The sequence below is a fragment of the Fukomys damarensis genome, unplaced genomic scaffold, assembly GCF_012274545.1.
Source record: "Fukomys damarensis isolate Sample0158 unplaced genomic scaffold, DMR_v1.0_HiC HiC_scaffold_28, whole genome shotgun sequence".
NCBI classification, from domain to species: Eukaryota; Metazoa; Chordata; class Mammalia; order Rodentia; family Bathyergidae; genus Fukomys; species Fukomys damarensis.
Genome location: NW_022900940.1, coordinates 31,558,992 through 31,582,005, shown reverse-complemented (window position 1 = coordinate 31,582,005; position 23,014 = coordinate 31,558,992). Strand labels below are relative to the sequence as shown.

Genomic DNA, 23,014 nt, shown 5'->3' with positions numbered 1-23,014 from the left:
AAAAAGACAAGAAGAAAATGGAAAGTATATAGATTGAGAAAGAAGAAATAAAATGTATTTATTCACAGGCAACATAATTGTCTACATGGAAAATTCAAAAGAATTGGAAAAAAGACCTTCCTGGAACTAATAAGCAGTTATAGCATGATTGTACATTATAAAGCTAATACACAAAAGTTAATCCCTGTATGTATCAATAAATGAAAAAGTTTGAATTTCAAAACATAATACCATTTATATTTGCTTTCCTAAAATGAAATATTTAGGTCATAATCTAAATAGGCATGCATAAAATCTATATGAAGCGAACTATAAAACTCAAACGAAAGATTCAAAGAGGTAAATAAAATATTCAGTGTTCATGGAGAGCAATACGCAATAATGTCAAGACAGTAGTTCTTCCCAAATTAATCTATATATTCAATAACATTTCAATTAAAGTCCCCCCAAATTTTCTGTGGATATTAAAAAATTATTCTAAGTTTATATGGAGAGGCAAAAGACTCCAAATAGCCAACACTACACTGAAGAAACAGAACAAAGTTGAAATATGCCCAACTTCAAGACTTACTATAAAGGTATAACAATCAAGAAGTTTGTTATTGTGAGAGAATAGACAAAGAGATCAATGAAAAAAATAACAAGACAGAAGTAGACCTACAAAAATATAGTCAACTGATCTTTGGCAAAGGATAAAAGGTAATAGAGGAAAACAATAGTTGTTTTAATAAGTTGTACTAAAAGAATTCCCCATATACATTTAAAAAAAATTAAACTAGATACAGAACTTTCACACCTTGAGGAGGGAATACGTTAGAGAGATCACAGATCTAAATGTAAAATGCAAAAGTCCTAGAAGGTAACAGAAAAAAAAACAAAGTAGATATCCTTAGGTTTGTTCGTCTGTGTTAAAATACCAAAGGAATGATGGATGAAAGAATGGATTGATAAGCTGGACTTCATTAAAATTTAAAAATTGTGCTTTATAAGAGATATTTTATGAGAAGAAAAATACGAGGAATAGACTGGGGAAATATTTGCAACAAATATTTGATAAATGATTAGTATAAAAATATACAGAGATTTCCTATAATTCAACATTGAGAAAACAAATAACCTTATTTAAAAATGAGCCACAGATCTTAACACACATTTCATCAAAAGAAATAACACAGATGGAAAACAAGCATGTGAAAACCTGTACCACATCTAATGTCAACAATGAAATTCCAAGTAAAACAATAAAATACCACTGCTCACCTGTTAGGTCACAGCCCAGAACTCTGACAATACCAAATGTTGGTAAGGATGTGGAAAAAGAGGAGCTCTTATCTTTGCTGATGAGAATGCAAAATGGTACTGCCATTATGGAAGAGAGCTTGTGCATCAGTCACTGCTTATTAGAAAAACGGATTTAATGGAAGATATACAAACATGTAAGGATTTACTAGATAGGACTGCAATGGCCACCCACATAGTCAGGTGTGAAAAAGTGCACAGGGCTGTCTGTGTGCTGGAGACACAAAGGATCCAGTTGAAGACCTGAAGCTCACTGTAGGATCCTGTGTCAATTTGTATCAGGAGGCCACATGGTCTGTGATGGAAGGCAGGAAAACATGTACAAGTTGAAACTGAAGACTGCTGCTCTTCCCAAGAAACAGAGGGAAACTTACTTCTTCATTTCCCTTTTATTCCATTCAGGTGACAGCCTATCAGTTGGTGCTGCTCACACCCAGGGTGGTTTTGTTTTCATTCAATCCCTGCAGCCACACCCAGAACTAAACTGATCCAATTTAGTTGGGTGTTTTTTACTATAGTTGACACAATCAATTAACTATTACAGGTTGGTTTTTTTAAAATAAAATTAAGCATACATTTAGGATAAAATCTAGCAATGATACTCCTTGTTATTTATCCAAAAACAGTGAAAACTTATGTCTGTGTAAAAGCCTACATGCCGTTGTTGATGGTAGCTTTATTCTTAACTGGCAAAACTTAGAAGCAATCAAGATATCCTTAGTGGGTGAACGGATAAACTGTAGTATCCAGATAGTAGAATATTTGTGTCAAAAATAAATGAACCACTAAGCCACAGAAAGATGTGGAAAAACATATTACAGGATGAAAAAGTCATTCTGAGGATATTATATACTAAATGATTCTCAATATGTGACACTCTGGAAAAGGCAAAGCTGTGGAAATGGTAGAAAGATCAAAGGTAGCCATGAGTTAGATGGGAAATGGATGAACACGCATATCACAGAGAATTTTTAGGGCCGTTAAACTATTCTGTATGTTATTGAAATGGTGGAAACGTTATTTTAAATTTACCAAAATCTATAGAGAGTGTAACAGTAGAAGTTAAAGCTAATGTTAATTACTGACTTTGGCATGAAAAATGTGCTAAGATAAAAATTGTGCCCCACTAGTAATGGATGTTGATTCTAGGGGGTGCTACACAAGCTTGCAGTCAGGAGATATCTGTAATGTATTACACCTTCTATTCCATACTGCTGTGCACCTCAAACCACGCTAATCTATGTCCTTTGGGTATACACCCCGACATGTGGGATGGCTGGGTCATTCAGAAATTTTCTTTTCAGCTTCAGGAGGACCCTCCAGTCTGTTTTCAATAATGACTGATTTATCTTCCTACAAAAGCATGCAAGAGTTCACATTTATTTGCAACCTCACCAAGAATTTTTAAATTTTTTGCCCCTTTTATAATAGCCATTCTCACTAGGATGAGTTGATAGTGCAATGTAATTTCCATTTGCCAAAAGGAAATTAAATCCGTATGCTGAAGAAACAGTTGCAGTCCTATGTATATTGCAGTAATATCAAAATGGCCAAGATACGGAATTAACCTAAGTGTTCATCAAGAGATGAATGGCCAAAGAAAATACTATATATGCATAATGGAATGTCATTCAGCCATAAGAAAATTTGAAATACTCTCTCTGCAACAGCTTTAACAGACCCAGAAGATACTATCTTAAGTAAAATAAGTGAGGGACAGAAAGACATATACCACTAGATCTCATTCTTATTGGAATCTAAATGCTGATCTCACAGAAGCTAAGAGCAGAATAGTGGATACTAGAGGCTATGGAGAGTTATGGGGGAAGAAAGATGGGAAAGACATTGGTCCAGGATTACAATGTTATAGTTAAACAGGCGGAACAGGTTCTGGTGGTCTAATGTAGAGCAAGATGAGTAAAATCAACAATAATAGATGGTTTATTCCAAAATAACTAGAAGGGAGAATTTTGAATGTTCTTACCACAAAGAATTATAAATGTGAAGTGTGTGTGTGTGTGTGTGTGTGTGCGCGCGCGTGTGTGTGTGTATGTGTTTTTGTACTGGGGATTGAATTTGGGTCCTTGTGCTTGCAAGGCAGGCGGTGGAACCACTGAACTAAATTGCTGGACCTATAAATGTTAAATGAGATGGATATGCTAATTACTGTAGTCATTAAACAAGGTAAACAAGGTAAACATGAATTAAAACATCACATTTTATCATAAATTATTATGTGTCAGCCTGAAACTTTTTAAAAGTCTATTTCAAACAGAAAATAGAAAGTCATGGGAGAAAATGAATTTCCCTCTCTTAATGTGATTTTGTCTACCCATGAAGTCTAGAATTGCTGTAACCTTCTTTTGCCCATGAGGGTAGGTTTGGGGTTGGGAGTGACAGAGCAGAAAGATGGGAAGTGTTGGGGTCCTTAGTGATATTATAAGCCAGCAAATTATCCCTGGACTTTGCACTTCTGTACCATCATATAATAAGCCCTTGTCGTTTATTCAAGAAACCTCTAGTATTTCATATGTCCATTGTAAAATTATCAGTGGAGGTGGAGGATGTTCATGAAAAGATGAATTTAGCAATATAATACAGAATAATGAATAAAAATTGCCAAAATTTAGGTCTGTTCAGCTTTGCCTTTAACTAAATAAAGATTTCTGATGTTAGGCTTTAAGATAACCTTTAAAATGGAACATTTTGGCTTTTTTGTGGCTATAACTCTAACATGGATTCTTAAAGTCTGATAAAAATTACTTAAAATGAAACAATCTATGCTGCATATCCCCAGTAAACAAAAACAGCATTTGTACAAAAGTTTAATTTACATGTCAATTATCTATTAGATACTATGGTGAATACATATTACAAATAAAAAACATCTAGCAACTTCTACTGTCATGTTTTTCACATTTCTATTTAAGAGCATTCAAATAATTTTAGTGTATGTTGAATTTAATCAGTGCTTACTGATGGCCAGATACTAGTCTTGGTACTGCTGCATTTAAGAATCACACTTAAGGGAGCAAATCAAAGAATTTTTACAAAGACTTGTAAAAGTCATTATCCAATAGTCCAAAATATCTCTTGCCTCTGCTTCTGAAGAGTTCATACCAATGCATCATGCAATTCCAGATACCTCAGGGTTAACGATTTTGTGATTCAAAGGCTGGGTCTATATTCCATGAAGATGGATATAATCACTGCCATAAATCGATGAGTTATGCATAAAGCTACAGTGACAAACAAGGCCACAAGCCATCACAGGACCCTGAAATTACTGATGTACTACTGGACCATCAGTGAGCGAAAGAGCAGGTGGCCCTCGCCCTGTAGGCTGCAGCTCTAAATCTTCCCAATGGACTGGGAAATAAGCACTTCTCCATTTAACATGAGCAGAGGAAGTCACTTCATCACCCGCCTGTCGAATGAACTGCTGACACAAGAAACTTTTCCTCACTCAGAAAAGCACAAGTACTAAGCAACTGCCTAACACTTAGAAAAGTGTTAGGGCTTTTTTTGTTTTTTTGCCCTGTTAATTGCCCAACTTGACAATAAAGGCCAATTCTCCTTAAGGAGCTTTGGGTGCACTCAAGCATGTGAACTCCAGTCATCTTCCATTAATCCTATGAAAGCAAAACCTTTGGCAAATCCGCCAGTGGCACATATATTTATTTATAACTATAGTTGTGTATCCACATAATGATCCACTACATATCACTCAAAATGCCATCTGTCTCATACCTGAACAGCAATTCACTGGGTAACATTTTCAAAAAAATGTTAGGTTAAATCCACATTTATTATATAAGCTCTTGCAGCTTAAAATTAGAAAGGAAGAAAGAGAAAGCCCAGAATCAACCTGTCAGTTACTAAGCTATAAATTTCTTCTAGAATTAATTTATATCATCTATCTATACTTTAAGACTAATTTAATTAATATGAATGTTTAAAACTCTCCTGGAAGGACACATTAGCCAAAAATGTATAATACATTGGCAGAATCCAATTAACAGTCAATTATATTATTGAGGAAAGTAAGAAATACTGGCTATCTAGTAATCTTTGTTACAGTCACCTAACTTGGTATGTTGGAAAGATACTGAATATGGTAATTTTCCTATTATCATGTTAATACCAAACACAAGGAAGAAAAATTAACACCAACACTGAATGCCTACTGTGAATCTGCTGCTTTGCTTACAATATCCCTCTTAATCTTCAGAGCCATCTTATGTGATAGTATTAGCATCTTTATTTTTGAGGTTAGAATCTGAGATTCACAGAAGTTAAAAAAAAAAAAAGAACTTATTCAATAGGTTTGGTCTAACTCCCCTAGCTTTTCAGTTTCACAAAGGTGTAGCAAATAACCTGAAAACTCCTTGCTCATCTGAACTTGCACTGTAGACTATATACAAAACAAACACTAGTCTTAGTGACTTATCAAGGTATCACTAAAACATTTGAACAGATTGCTCCATCAACACTCTAAGATATCTTCAATAGCAAGCTGAATATAATACCCGCACCCAAATACCTAACAGATGGTGGATCAGCTCTACACACACATACCTAACAAACAAGCAAACAAAACAAAAAAAACAAAACTGGAACTAAGCTTAACTGTTATCAGTAGCACATCACTTCCATACTGACCAGAGAAGCAGGGAGCTGGAGTAGTCCTTTTATTGCTAACTCCAATAAGCACAGCTGGGCTGAGGGGACCTCTTTTCCTAAATTCTGTTGCCAAGCTACATTTTATGATCTTTATTGGCAGATGATCAAATGCAAACTCTTAACTTACAGCCAAGTAATCTTACAACAGCTGTTGGAAGAAATCATTTGGAATGCAAATCTAGTCCTTAATCTATGGGAAAACTGTTGCAGTGATGGATGGCTTTCAAAGTAATAGTTTAAAGACACTTGTGATGCCCTCAAGTATTATGTAAGAATAAAAAATTACCTGCAGTTTGTGTTTGTTTTCTTTCATGGAATTGCCCTTATTGAGGGGTATTGGAGACTCATGGAAAAGGGGTCCAAGTGCCTAAATCTGTCTTGACCCTCCTTTCTACATGAGTAAATTGTGATCACAGATGTACAGACTATATTTCAGATAATGTCTTCTCAATATATAGCTCAGTTCTCTGAAGCACATGGCAATGAGGATGTAATAATTTGTTTAGAATTCATAGTGATACAAAGAAATACCATATCAACCGTTATCACTGATCTTACCCTTAAAAAATCATGTTACTGTGGGTCTGAATTATCAACTGAAGTTGATAAAGTATTTTTTCTTGTGTTAGTTTTCGTAACTGTGAAGGAATAAGTAAGCGAATCAGATTTTGAGAAGAAAAGTTTATATTAGCTCACAGTTTCAGAGATTTCAGTCCATGTTGGCCTTGTTGCTATGGCACAGTAACTCATAGCAGGAACATGTGATGCAGGAAGTTTGTTTATCTCACAGTTGCCAAAAAGCAAAGAAAGAGCAAGACAGAAGAAGGGAGGGGTTCTAACATCCTTTTCAAGGTTACAACTCCCACTGTGCCCTAACACCTAAAGATCAATCACCTCCCTATACCACCATGGATTGGTTACCATGGGGGTTTGAGGGATATTTACACCCAAATTATATCAATGGTGACATTCCAGAGTGCCTAATACATTAAGGATAATTCGATATCTTCAGTCCTCTTCTCTGTATTTGAATGAAATCTTAGAAAGATGCTTAGTTTGATTAGGAATTTGTTTCCTGAAGAAACTTGAGATTTGAGCAATATGAATGAAGCTCTTAATTCATGATAACTGCCACAGTTAAGGCAACAGAAAAATGTTTCTGTCCCTGTTTTGTTAGGCATGCAGAATCATTAGTATAGTATTTCAAATCAATTTAAAGAATTATTAGAAAAAAATAAGAGGAAACTGTTTTCTTTAGTAAAGGATTAGAAAAGAGAAGATTACCCATTGGAGACTTTTTCCCAGATTGGTTTTCTGATAAAGCAGAGGAAAACTTATAGTACAAGTATTTTAATTTTGAATATTAGTCTACAAACTGTCTTAACCCATGAGGTAACCCAAATCATTCTCACGTGACTCACTCTTCCACAAGAGCCAATCTGAACAAAGGAAAACAGATGTGTCAATTAAATGGGCTTATATGTAGGTCCTGCACTTCTCTGACCCTGTCTCATCACGGGTCATCTATAGTTTTCTTATGCACTAACTTGGGTGGGTCTGTGGCAGAAAGAGTAAAGTATCAGTTGTGACAAGTCGTGTCACAATCACGACAAGAGGCTATGGCCAGGTCTACCGTTGTTAACAAACACTCCAGCATGTTCTTCAAAATTAGGTTCTGCTAAAGACCTTGCTCTTCGAAATTATCTTGATGCTTAAACAGTAACAATCTATTTGGAAGTAATGTATGCTTCTCTTTGACTTTATCATTACCTTTGCTGACAGCTGCAAATTGTTGTCATTGTGTTATTCACTATAATGGAGACTCATACTTAATATGCTTGATGCTAAGACACCCAAAAAAGCCTACATTTACTGTAAAATCATCTACTGTCCATGGATAGCCCATATGCTATGATGTCAGGAAATGGAATAAGCTCACTGGAAGGAATGAAGATATTCGTTCATCAAGGATGAACTGGGACAAAAGCAGCCTCTCCCATCAACCCAAAGAAATCTCTATTTCGTGGTTTGGTGTATTGGCTATAATGATTTGATTAGGAAAGAAGAGGAAGATAAAACTTGGAAAATATTAAAATGTCATAGATCTTGGGTGTAAAAGCTTAGATGTACATGACTAGTGAACATCGGGATATTCATTTTATCATTGGTTATGCTTTAAGTAAATATTTATAAGCATTATATACCAAGAAATTCGGTAACACTTGCGTAAACAGCGAATCAAACATGCAAAAATCTTTGCCCTGGCAGAATTTGCATTCTAATCAAAGGTGGACAAAATTATTAGAAATAACTAAATTATGTGGTATACTGGAAGGAAAATTAGTGCTTAGGAGAAAACCAGCAAGTAAGAAGAGCTGGGTTGATGGGAGTTGAAATCTTTTTTTGGGGGGTGGTTTTTTTTTTGCGGCGGGGTTGAGACAGGGTCTCACTATGTAGTTGAGACTGACCTGGAACTCACTAGGTAGCCCAGGCTGGTCTTGAACTCAACGATCCTCTGGCCTCAGCCTCAGTGCTGGGATTACAGGTGTGAGCCACTACGCTGGGCAGGAGTTGCAATCTTAATACAATGGTCACATCAAAACAGCTTGACACCTGATAAAGCCTGAAGAAGTAAAACATGAGGTCTCACTATAGTTGAGACTGACCTGGAACTCACTAGGTAGCCCAGGCTGGTCTTGAACTCAACGATCCTCTGGCCTCAGCCTCAGTGCTGGGATTACAGGTGTGAGCCACTACGCTGGGCAGGAGTTGCAATCTTAATACAATGGTCACATCAAAACAGCTTGACACCTGATAAAGCCTGAAGAAGTAAAACATGCATAACTATGACAAAGGAGTGTGCCAGACAGGAAGGAGTGAACCTGGACCATTCAAGATATAGGAAAGGTGTGGCTGGGACAAGGGTATAAGAACTGAAGTACTTATCCAAGCAGCACGATTCAGGAAATACTAAAAACTCAGTCTCTTGGTCAGATTTCTTGCTGGACAGAACACCTGACACAACCTAAAGGAGAGACCCGACTTGGCTAGTAGTTTCAGAGATTTCAGTCAAGGGTAGACTTGCTCTGAGGCAGAAGCATCACAGTAGAGACCCATGGAAGAGCAAAGTTGTTCAGGTCAGGACAGCCAGGAAGCAGGGGGCCAGTACCCAGAGGTAGGAGCCAGGGATGAGTATTTGGCTTCTCTGACCCATCGGACACACTCAGAAGTGTTCTCTCCTAATCTCCTGGGAGGCTCCTGAGCCAGCTAACTTGACAATTAGGTCAAACTGTCACTCAGGAATTAAGGTGAATAATAGTCAATCAAATATTTTAAACATTAAAAGCAATGAAAAAAAAAAAGACCTCATGGTGAACAAACATCAAAATTTCAAACAAAGACAGGATCTGACTCTGTGTTTGCATAACCTGCTTCACTCATCCTGTTCCAGTAACATTTTACTTTAAAACAAGTGATTAGTCTTTGGGTCAAAGTTTGAAATTTTATTTTTTAATATTAAAAGATTGTTTTTCTAGATTATCATGCTTTTCCGGAACCCTTAAAAGTCTGCAACTGATACCAGTGCCTTACTTATCTCACTCAGCCGCAGACCTTCCAGGAGGCCAGTGTGGTGGGAGAGGAGGAGGGGGACTATGAGGCCACACTGCCAGGGGCTGTGTAGCCATTGCAAGGGTTTTTGTTTTAATCTAGGAGAAACGGAGCACCATTTGACTTACACTTAATCCTGAATTGCATTTTTAAAATGATGTGTAAAAGGAGGAAGAGCAGAGAAAATGATTAAGAAGATATTTATAATAATACAGATTAGAAATGATGGTGACTTAGACATGAAGACGGTGAGAAGTGGTCAGATTCTAGATCTGCTTTGGGATTGCATCTACCATGATGTGCGTAGGATTGGATATAGTGTGTGAGATAGGATACAAGGTGACTTCCGTAGTTTTAGCCAGAGGAACAAGAAATACAGAGCTGCCATTATCAGAGGAATGCTGCCTGTGGAGCAAGTTCTGGAAGAGAAAGGCATAGTTTATGGCTTTGAACATTTAAGGTTAGAATCTCTTAGTTAATGAAGTAAAGATACCGAGTGAGCAGAAATATAATAGTATGGATTTGTGGCGTGATTTCAGCTGGAGATACAAATGTGGGAGTCATTCAGAGATACACCAATAACTTATTATATTCCCCAGTTCCAGATACTGAAGCATTTATTCTGTGAACCTATTTTCAGAGAATGTATTTCTTCATGAGATATGCTAGCTTGTGTGACATGTCTTTGATTCTTTTCCCATTCTCCAATGCCACAGGAGTTTGTTTCAAAACAAAAGAAAAAGTTTTGTACCTCCAATGACCTTTCATAGAGTCTGTGTTTTCACTGAGGTTTTATTTCTTAGCATTATTCAATTTAAACATTGGCAACTTGTTTCAAGTTAGAGGAGATGGCAGGGTCAAAATTTTAGTAACTGGATCCCACTAGAAATGTGTTACTTCCAAAACTTGCAGCAGATTTTCTGCCAACATGTAATGTGCTAACGGAATTACACTGTGAAGTAAATATCTCCAGAAGGGAAAAGCCGAGAGAGGGAAAAAGCGTATTCCCTGAACGATTTATTTAAAATAAAGGTATTTCATACCAAACTATATAAAATGAGTTGTCATAAAACTTTCCACCGGGTTGAATGCTTTTAAAAATATACCAGTATCTACTTATTTTAAGATAATTTTCAAAGTTCAACATTAGGTCATACACTGCAGCCACTGTTTAAAAGTACCATTTAAAAGTATAAAGGGTTGGGGATTTAGCTCAGTGGTTTCCGTCGCCAGCCTCGCAGGCACAAGGACCTGCCTTAGATCCCGGGTACCAAAAGACAAAAAAAGCAAAAATCAGACCATGAGCTAGTATGACAAGTTCAAATGGCAAATCACCTAACTAGTCTCTCTGGACTGAGAAGAGAGAAATATTTTAAACTATGCTTCCTGCCATTAGAAGATCCAAGGTGCTGATTACTAATAAGGAATAACAAAAATGGGTATATCAGAATATTCAAGTTTATTTATTTTTCCAGTAGCAGGTACGAACTCAGGACCTTGTGAGTGAGAAGCAGGCAAGGTGCCACTGAGCTAAATCCCCAGCCCTCAAGCTTATTTTTAAATCTGTGTAATAACAAAGCACTGCTTTAAAAAACTGATCAACTCTGATCCTGGGAGTATTCAAGACCACAGAGATATCAGTGAATCTGTCTGAGCTTTCAACTCAGCTTTTCTAAGTACTGAAATCCCACCCAGTTGTATGGTTTCTATATTTCTAGAAATATCACTTGCTCATTAATTGATGTCATTTCCCCCAGTTTTGTTTCACAGATTAAAATACGAACCAGTACTATCTGAACGCCAGTACTGAATGAAAATAAAGAGCTCTTTGTTGACCTATTTCACTAAGAAATACAGATATTTCAGTGTCATAATAAGTGCAATCATACAAGAAATTTTATGTTTTTATAATTAAACCTTTAATAGAAACACATGATTTCTAGTTAACTGCACATCACTCTATAGTTGCATATGCTATTGTTCTCTTTATAGTTTGCATTCAAAAATGTTAAAATAGCTTTTATGATTCTCTATATGACAGATCTTATAAAGCAACAAAAGTATGACAAAATGCAAGAAAGAGAAAAAGAATAACTTTATAAAATATACAAAGGACATATTAAAAGTTTTTAATGATATATTTAAAGTAGTTTAGGAATCAAATTTTTACTATCCTAATGCTTTACCTTTGTTCCATTAATTATCACTGAAATGCTACTGAAAATGCTACCATTTTAAGAAATATGAGTTGGGAAATAAATACTCTTACTACATACTTAGAACATATTATAGACACACTGTAAAATCAATGCTGACTTTGAGAAATTGATTTTAAAATATTTACTTAATATATCTTTTGAAATCACAAAGACAGCTAGTGTTGCTTGAAATAGATAAAAATTAAAGACATTCCTTTACCCAAGTCAAACTATAAAATGAAAATTTAACTAAGTAAACTATTAAAAATCAACAAAATTAGACTTGCAAGCATTCTATTTAAACATATGCTAACCTGTTTTTATAGCAGAACTGAATATTTATTGCATTATAATTCAAACAATTTCAATTTATAGAATATCTGCATTAATGACTAAAAGTCAATTTGATGTTAAGAATAAAATAATTACTCTTTTGAATCAAAAGTGAAAAAGCAGAAAAACAATATAGCTCTAATAATTGAACAAAATATGAAAGCTGTTTCTGCAGAATATTTTATACAAAAGAGAAGACCGAGTCAAAGATAGACATGACAACTCAATGAGACTCAAATGTAAATGATAAAACCATCTATAAAAGCCTTGGGGAAAAATGCTTTTCTCCCATCCAGGGATGATTTGTACTGGCCTCCAGGTGTAATATTATGTGCACTGATGAGCTGATCAACAGAACAGAACTTCTACCCAGCTGTAATCAAGAGTGATTGATGGTTGGGACAAAAAAGTTGATTATCATGACAAGTTCACTGATGCAGAGAAAATAAGCTCTGCTTGGAAATGGATAAAACCTGTTCAGAGTCTACCTTCTGAAACCTTATTTATAAAGGAGTCTGAGAGAAGGTTAAAAGTTGTACAGATGATCCTGATATGCTGATAAGCCAGGTATGAATAAATTTATCACACCTCAATATTCACAGATTTCCTACATAAGGAATTTAAAAAGCTTATTTATACCCAATAAAGTGTAACCACGTATGTTCAATGTTATATATGTTATTATGGACAGAGCTCTCTGCTTCTCAAGTATCACTAAAGTCACAAAAAGACCTAGAAAATTAAACTTTCATAGCATATGGTGCTTGCATGTGCCCCCCTGAGCTGCTTTAGCAAAGAGTTCCCCAAATGACTACAACCTCTAGCACCACTATATTGAGTTTATATAAAACACAAATTTGGAATGAGAAGACAGGTACCAGCATTATTTTGCATTTAAAATAAAGTTTGGCTAGCTTTGAAAAAGAAAATCTGGGGTATAAGTAGTGTTCTAAAACAGCACTTAGATGATACGAAGATCACCGAATGGAAGAAATACATTCATCCTTTGTACTGGTTTTAAGGCCATATGAGAAATTCTAGAAATGTAATAATTGCAATTTAAGAGTATGGCTGACTAAATTTTATTCTCTTTAAGCTCAGAATCAAGCCAAATCACTACTTCTAAACCAATCTCCAAAAGAACTCTAAGTAGGAATAAGGTAAAATGAAGAGATGGGTTAATTAAATTCACATAGAGACTTTTGGTCACGTGGATACCTGGAAAGGTAAACATGTTTTATCACACTCTAGTTAATCCACAGAATAGGACTCAATAGAATGAGACAATAACAAATAGCAACTGTTAGGAAGGGAAGGATACAAACTACCACAAAATTAAAATGTCTTAAGAACGGGCACTAATACGAGTTGCCTTTTTCTCAAATTTGCTCCTCTACCCAGGAATAAATCCCTCTACTGCCCTAGTTTCCAGGGTTATTTTGAAGCTTGTGATTTATGTTGAAATAGACACTAATGAAATATAACAAAAAGAGTGTAAGTCCCGATAAACATTATAATTAATGCAAAAGGAAGAGCATGTTTTATCTTTGAACTATAACTATTTTATCTTTCAGCTATCGGTGACTATTAATGCCGTTTCTACTCTTAGTTCTGCATGTTTTATTACTGCCTACTAATGCTTTGAAAAATCCACATGGTGTGCCACTGGTTAGCAACAGTTCATGGCTCGAAGGCCAATCTCAGTCATTCAAGACTCTGCTGAAATATAAGCTAACAGTTTTAGGGCAATGGAGACTGTGGCAAGTAAGTGTTCTAAGCCACACAAGGTGATGAAGGAGATGGGCTAAGCAAAGTAAAGTAAGGGGTGATAAGCATTATTTTGCCAATATTGACGGACTAATGACCAACATCTCTGTACCCAGCTCTCAAAAAGATCTGACTCAGAATTTTACAACACGAAGGGAAAATTTTATTCTATTTTTAGTTACCTACTGGGTATTTGTAAGCCTAAGTGGAGAGTCATGATTTTTAGCAAAACCACTTTGAAATCCCCGACTGTCTTAGAAGAAAACACAAATCACGCTTTTCGTGAATAACAGGTTAAGTGCTCAGGAGTTTATCCTCTGTTCCTATAGTGGTCTCTGACTCTCGTGAGTATGGCAGTTTAAAAGGAAATAGAAAAGAATTGACAAAATTTTTATTAGACATGTGTATGAAGTAATTTCTTGGCAACTGGTCTACATCAAGGATTTCGCCACCCCGCTAACAAAAACTACATCAGGCAAACAGTGAGGAGATTGCTGAAGTACTCAGAGTACTTACAGTCAAGGTAAAACTCGGAGATCTTTCACTGTAGTGATTTCTTAAAGTTTTTAAAAAATAATTTAAAATTCACTGATTGATACAAAGTAACCTTTCAGTCTAAGAATCTCAAGTTCGCAGACATGCTTAAGTCTGTCTCCATATATTAATTTTCATCTCAAGATGTAAATTTTTGTATTTGTTTCAGGGTCAGTGGCTTGAGATCTGAATCCTGACTCACGGAACAATTCAGCACCAAGGAAAGGGAAACCTAAAATTCATTTTTATCACAATGTCCCAGTTACTTCAAATGCCTCTATGAAAAGCAAAACTGATTACTTTAGAAATTCTTCTTTCTAGCTTCATTTTCTGGTCACAAAGTTGAGGAAAAACTTTCTAGTTTTCAGCCCTTCATTCATTCATTCATTTAGCACTTACTGAGTAGCATCTAAGACTTTCAGCACATTCCTACTTCATCTTCTTGGGAACCCAGGGACCACTTTCTATTAATTGAATTGAACGGACCTTTTGGTTCAGGACTATACTCTGCAACCATCCTTAACTTTCTGCCTTCAGTGACACACTCTCAGCACAGATTTTTTTTTCCTTCTCCCTTCAATACTTACTGTAATAGCAATAGTCTTTAAGAGGGCCTTCATTTTAATATGTGCTTCTGTATTCCAGTAATCAATGAATGTTCTGCTGGTGTTCACACTTGATTAATTTCTGTAGTGTATGTTGAATGTAAGGGGCCAGTTGTCTAAGCTGAAAGCTATCAGCTGATGTCAATGCAACTCACAAAAGAAAGTTCCCCTAGGGCATGTCCCTTGATATAATAAAGTGCTATTCTAGGATTGAAGAGGGCTGTTTATTATCTCCCTTGCAATTTTAACAGCCTAGGACCATGGAAAAGTCAATTAAATATTCTGGCCTTTGATTTCTTCATTTAAAATCTATAAATGAACAGAAAATTTTCTCAAATATCTATGCACTAATGTAAAAGAGCTCTCTGAATTGCTCACAGGACTCAAGAGAAATGCAACTACTCTTTCGTTTTACTGGAGGTGATGTAGATATCCACTAGTCACATCTAAGATCAGCTTTCTCTTTCTAGACATTCAAAGTCCAATTTTCCATGTCTAGAAGTTGACAGAAAAGTGCATTTTATTATTTTGTTTTTCTCTGATAATAGAGAAAAGAACTAAAAATAAAGACTGTTGTATTTCTTCTGCTTTTCAGTCTCCTTCCATTTATTCTATCCCCAGATAAAATTCTCCATTAACAATGCTTGAGTCAGAGCATCCTAAAACATCCTAATAGTTAGGGTTTTTTAAAATATATCCAGATGATTTGGCTGGCTCACTTCCTCCTGAAATTTCTAACAACATTTTATATTTGGTCCTATATTTTTGTTTTCTGAGATTTTCTGACAGAATTGTAGGTTATGCCCAGAAGTAGAAGTTAGTGTGTCTGAGGGAGGAAATGTGTCCAAATGTTTACTTAGAGGACAGTTCCTTCAAAAGAGAACACATAGTCATTTGCTTCAAACACAGACATAGCCTATAGTTCCTCAGCACACACTCCAAGAGCTAGCTCCATGTTCTGGAAGTGACCTGACAGACCATCAGGCCCATCAGGCTTACATGTGTCTCCCCTCTCTCCCAGTCCAAATGGCCCTGAGAAAAAAACTGCTTCTGAAGGGAAAAAAGCACCCAGTAGGAAGGGCACAATACACAGGCCGAAGCACCAAATCACTGTGTGAATCCTAAAAAACCAGCAGAGGACATTTTCTTATGAAAGAGATATATATATAAAAAAAAACTGCTTGAAAATTTAATTTGTATGTAGGTCCATCACAAAATGCTCTGGGACACAGCAGTACCAACAACAGACTTGAAGAGGTTGAGGGTTTTAAACAGATACTGCTTTTTCAAGAACAATTTGTCCCTATGTATATTAAAAGGTGAAGATTGATAAAGAATGGATACCTCATTATCAACAGGCTAACCATACTAAATATAAACACTTCAAACAGAGTAGAAGAGTTTGAATATAAAGAGTTTCTTTAAATGGCAACGGTAATTTCAGATTTTTATATTTTAAAAAGTAATTTCACATTTAAAGGAAAAAAATCCTTGATATTATTTATCCCATGAAATAAAAATAGCCTTTCAATTTCATTCACTATGCAATTTAGAATCCAATAGCTCACATGTCATATTTTATTTAGTTCCTACATCACAGAAAGTATGGTTAGTCATTTTAAATTAGATGATTATGGAAACTGATGTTCAAAGAAGCATCCAAAAACACACTACAGACAGGAAGCTGTCTAATTCCTCACTGATAATTTCCTACCATTTCACTGTATTTCAGTGGATGTTGCCTTCTGAGTTGGGATTTGATACACATCCCAGATGCACAGATTTTTAGCAACCTTTCTTCTAGAGTATTAAATAAAATTCTGAAATAAAAATGTGAGCAGAATGGTATCTGTGAATTCTCTTAGGTATGTTTTTAGACACGCAAAAATGAGGAAGAAATTCTTAGAAATTTGTAACATATCTTAAAAACAGAATTCTTAACTGGAAAAAAAGCATACAAGTTAAAACCTACAAAAATGCAACTGTTGTATCAATATTCCATTTTCCTTTATAAAACTTAAACATGGTTACAGAGGAAATGTAAAAAACAAAGAAAAGTAGGGAAAAGAAAAGTACAGCTCTTTGATTCCAACACAACAACCTTTATCATTGTTCTTCCATTTAAGTAATATTTTCTTTAATCATCAACCCCACAAATAATGTTGATTTAAATGTTAAAACATGTTGGTAAGAAAATTTAATTGTCTAATTTGGTCAGTTGGAAAGAGAAAATCTGAACCAGTATCTTCATTATACTGAACTTGTTTATGGATCCTATGAATAAAATATTAAACTAGACAGTTTTAAAAAGTTAAAAATAAATAAAAGCTTAGAGTGAGTGAAGATTGATTTTTTATGACCTACAGATGAAAAGAACTACAAGCTATTATTCTCACTGGAAGAAGAAGCTTTCAAATGTAAAAAGGTTCATAAGGCAAATATACTTTCCTATGTGATACAAGGATCAACCAAGCATACAACTGAATTACAATGTTTCTCTAAAATGTTTCTAGGTTTAAACATGGAAATAAGATAAAATTCAGATTTGTTTGTGCTTGGAAAGAAACAAAAGCGCAGTTGTATTAGAATTAGAAAGCTTTTTTTGAGATGAATCTAACATGATATATACATGTATTTTTAATTTTGATATTTCTTTATATAGAGATTATTTTCTTATGTGTGGATTAGTTGATAAATCTAATTAATCTTGGCATTCAGTATCTAGTTATTTTGCTGAATTAGTATTTATAGTCATGATTGGTCAATAAGTAAATTGATCTATTATTTCTAGTCTATGAGTTTCTCTTATTGACATATAAGTACACAAAAGCATTTTTAAGTCTTGAAAAGTTTATTATATTTTAATTCTGCAATGATTATGTTTTATTTGCCAGTTAAAACATTATGGCATTTAAAACGTGAACACTGGATAGTTCTAATAGAACTACTTCAAAAATTAGCTCTGCATATTAAATTTATATCCAAGATTCGAGATAAAGAAAAAATGTTAAGCACAGTGAATTAATATGTGCTAAGTTTGCACAATATAGACCTAAGAAACTGGACTGGGTAATTGTCTTGACAAGTTCAAGTAGTCATGATACTTAGTTCAAATGTAATCAAATATCCAAATAGTGGCAGGCTGAATAATGACCACCCAAAGATGATTAAGCCTTACTCCCTGGAAACTATGAATGTGATGTACAATAAATGGGGCTATAGATATAGAATAGGTATAGAATTAGATCGAGAATAGATATAGAAGAGGATATAGAGTTAGGATGGCTAATGAGTGGAATTTAAAGAAGAGAAATCACCCTGGCTGGTCCAGGTGATACACTGTGATCACAAGGTCAGTGATGGACTTGTGGTGAGGACCGAAGTAGCCACTGCAAGCCGGGGAGATGAGAGGGACTAACAAGCCAAGGAATACTTCCACAAGACTGCAGAAGCTGCAAACAGTAAGGGAAGTAGGCCTCCTCTACAGTCTCTGGAACTCACAGAGCCCACCAATAGTCCAATGGCGTCCTGGCCAGACCCATTTCGAACTTCACACCTTCATAACTATAAGGTGATACATTTGTGTTGCTTCAAGCCATTAGGTGTTCGGTGATCCTTTATAAAAGCAACAGACAATTAGCACAGAATATCTTGGCCATTATCCTTCTGCCATATGCCAGACAGATCTAAAAACAAAGTTGTGAGGACAGAAGCCACTTGTATAATAAGTACATATTGAGTCCTGTATCACCTTGAAGCTTAATTAGCAAAATAAATTTCTACTCTCTCTTATCAAAGAAATAAGTATCTGCAACTGCATATGCTATCTAACGTGTATTGACAATACTTCTACTTCTCAAATATGATTGTATTATCAATTTACAGGATTAGAAATACTCTGAAAGAAAAGAACCACTGTCTGGAAATGGTGAGTGGCCCATCAGTGGGAACAGTCATCTGAGACTTGGCCTTGATGTAGCAGACACAATTTGTGTAATCAGTGGGAGCCTTGATTCAATGACCTTAAAATCTCTCTTGGACTCCTAATTTATAGGAAATTTTCTTAATACAGTGGAATATATTGACAGTGAAACCAATGGCAGAAAGAGGATTTGAAATCGTACCATCATATGTAAGAAGCAGAAGTGATTTCGGCAAAGTAGTTTTTTGGGAGACTTTTCTAATTCTGATGAGTTTCAAGGTGAAATATGAATACAATTTAAGGACAAAGTAAGAAGCCACTTAAAATGAAAACTATGGAAATATATGATTACTCAGTGTCTACAATGACCAAAACTGCAACTATTGAGTTTAGAACTCTCATTTATATATTAGGATGCTTCATTTTTACAACAGCTGTTAAAGATTATTTTGTAACAATCATCACTTGACAAATACTTTATTGTTAATACATTAAATTTGTAAATCTCTTAAAATTCAAATTAAATCAAGGTGTTCAGCATTACAACAAATAAAACACAAGTTTAAAAAACTTAAAAAATCTCTTCAATTAAAATGATTTGTGACTGGTATTATTTTTTGTTGTATTTTGGTTTTTAATCACCTAATACCATTAAAGAGTGGTTGTGGTGTAAATGTTTATGTTTCTGTCAAAGCCCTATGTTGAAATACTAACCTCCAAGCTGACAGTATTAGGAGGTGGGGATAATGGGAAAGGAATTAGATCATAAAGTAGAGCCACCCTGAGCGAGATTCAGCCACTTATTTAAAAAAAAAAAAAAAAAAAAAAAAAAAAAAAAAAAAAAAAAAAAAAAAAAAAAAAAAAAAAAAAAAAAAAGCCCAAAGGAGCCCTTCCATCTGCTCCATCCTGTGAGGTTACAGCCAAAACACACCATATATATCCCAGGTAGCCGGCCCTTGCCACACATGGAAATTGCCAGTACCTGAATCTTGAAATTTTCAGCCTCTAAAACTGTGAGAAATAAAGTTCTGTTGTTCATAACCTATCCAACTTATGGTATTTTATTACAGCACCCCAAACTGACTAAGACAAGGACTATGCAGGAAATACTGTTTTAAGCCACCAGAAGGAATGATTTCATTGCATTTGTGGGTTTAAGTTTATAAAAAAATCACAACAATCCTTATATAACATGAAGCGTTCTCAGAGAAGAAACAAACACTTTCTTTATGCCATTTTTCTTTCGCATAACTAATTATCTCATTCATATACCATCCTCATATCAGAGCCTCCTAATATACTTGTTTGTGGAGACAAATACAGCAAGTGTTAAAATTCTCTGGAATCCATATCTGTTTGGTCATCTGCATACTATCAACTTATGACAAGGTAATGGCACCTGGGAGGGGTCTACTTTGAATGCATGGGGCCCTCCATTTGCTTGTGGTATCCTCTTCCTATTCCTTGCAAACTGATATTCCCACTCTCTCTTCTGCATCTGACTGCACATAGAGGTAGGTTTAGAGGTGGGAGTGGAGTCATAAAAATTGTTCATTATTGGCCACAAGTCAAATTCTCTGTGATGGATCCAGAGTCCATGCTGATTCTCACAGAAGGCAAAAAAGGTGTGAGTAACCTTCTGAATAACCTGCAAATCACTGGTCAGGTCCATAGATATTTCCCTTTTATCATGTTCTCCATTTAAGCATTATTCTTTTGGGGGCTCATTAATTTAAGTAAGGTCTTCAAGACTCCCCATTAAATTATTTATACTCTTAGGATAGTAACCTGAGAATTCTAATACATAAAATTTAGGATGCAGGGCTGATCTGGACTTAGGGGCTGTCATGGCAGACAAAGAAAGCTCAGAAAGCCAAAATTTTGGCTTTCAAATATGGTTTGCTATCTATCTTATTCCAGACGTGTATTCTATTGAAAGCTGCATTGTTCTTAAATGTGACTATTCCCCAGATACTAACAATATTATCTACATTTAACATTCCCAAGACACTGAAAAAATATATTAAACTGCGAGTATATAAAACTGTATACATGTGATTTTTCTATAATAAAAAGCTGAATATAATGTAAAAAACTCCAAAATTAAAGCATATACAGAGTTAAATCCTATCTCTGAATTTTGACATGTTCAGTTATAGGAGAAAAATGTTTAAGAAATATTTTCTCCTGTAAGATTGGAACCTCATAATACATTTTTAGTGAATATTAAATGATAAACTTACATCAGAATTAAATCTCAACTGGCAAATGTTGCATGATATGATTTGCTTTCTTCGATGAGGGAGAGGAACCCCGAATGTATGATTTATTACAGCTTTCTGAATCGGGTCCATCTGTAATGAGAAAGAAAAATACGACAAATAAAAATAAAGCTTGTCAGTTCCACTGGAATGTTGCCTGTTTCATTAAAGAGCCAGTCTGTACAGCTTCAATCTACTGCTCACATTATAAAGAACATTTTTATTGTAAGAAAAGGCATTTTTCCTTTTTTTGGAAAATAGAAAATAAGACTGAAGCTCAGTATGATAAGGAAATGATAAATGTACCCATTATAGTCTGCTTACTAAGTGCCTTTCTCTTTTCTGATCAACAAATGTTGTTTGACAATCCTTAAGCACATTTAAAGGTTTCTCAAAACTCAAGTTCTTTCTAATGCCAACAATCCATCACAGAACTAGTCTATACCATGGTCTAAAACAGATTTCAGAATAGACTTTGATAGCTGAAAAACAAAATAAATTGCACACCATGATCCAAATTTATCAGCATAGTACCTTTTATTTTATTGTAGTATATTTTAGACTCTATAAATACAATACACAATCCTGGTTTCTAAGAATTAATACATATGGAGCTTTTAATTAAGTCATTCAGTCATCATTTACTAACCACCTAATGTATAATGATATTCTATGTGCGTATTTAGCAGGTTTTAGAAAGTTTAAACCAGATTATCAGTTTCCCCTCCCCATCTTATTCCATAACAGGACAAGCAACAATAAAAGATAATATTAACAACCCTGCTCTGCTAAAAACTATACACCTTCACCAAACTTCGTCCTCTGGCTCGTACCAGTGATTCTCAATTGTTAGAGTCAGATGATCTACTTCTAACATAAATTCTTTGGTCATCTTTTAAAGTTGTGATGAGAATATGTGAAAATCTACAAAATTGACTTTACATAATCAGCTCTATGCATATTAAGCAACCAATAGATTCTGACTACTATATTTACTGTATTGTAGCACATGTGAAGTAAAAGATAACATGACCCTTACATTCCTGTAGTCATTGTTGGCACCCTTCCCATTTCTCAGATGGTCAAAAAATATTTTTTCATACTTGTTTCAATGTCATATATATATATATATATATCACATATGTTGTCATCTAGTGAGTTAACATATGTTATAGGATGATAGACATTATATCATCTACCACACATGATATATTCTTATATATATTATATTATATATAATATGCATATCTGTGATTTCTTTTGAAGGTGTATAAATAGAAATTTTTAACTCATTGCATTCAAAGCTCTTGTGACAGTCCTCATCTTGGTCTGAGATAGCTCAGAATGAATACACACACACACACACCTACCAACATGTCTAGGAAATAACGCCTCATATTCAGCTTCTGTTATACCTTATACTTAATTTTCTCAAGCAAGACACTGATGAATTCCATGAGCTCTTGCATATTTCAAATCACTGGATTTAAGTAACTCATAGGCTCTCTCCACTCACAGATACGAGAAAGTTTCTGTCCTGTATTCATTCCTCCTTATTGCAGTGTCTAGGAATGTTTAATGTACTCTTCTTAATAACAACTGCGGCAACAGAAATCACAGCAGTCAAGATTCATTAGAGTGCCTTCTAGGTGCTACACTCTGAGCTGGGTGTTTGCGTACTTGACAGTTAACAGTGAGCAAGGGGAACTTGTGCGTGTGTTCATTTTATCTTCCACTTTCCCTCACACTTATTATCTCACATTAATCTTGCCTAGCCGGGTGTAGTGGCACACTCCTGTAATC

The 23,014-nt window shown here is 35.0% G+C and overlaps 1 protein-coding gene across 8 annotated transcripts in view; it reads right to left on the bottom strand.

Moving 5' to 3' along the window:
* The window catches only part of Znf385d (zinc finger protein 385D), an 867,824-nt gene that overhangs the window by 93,547 nt on the left and 751,263 nt on the right, over nucleotides 1–23,014 (bottom strand). For all 8 annotated transcript variants that reach the window (XM_033756963.1, XM_010622432.3, XM_010622451.3 and 5 more), the window contains one exon: nucleotides 21,194–21,304. In XM_033756963.1, coding sequence (XP_033612854.1) covers nucleotides 21,194–21,304 — 111 coding nt within the window. The remainder of the gene's footprint in view (nucleotides 1–21,193; nucleotides 21,305–23,014) is intronic.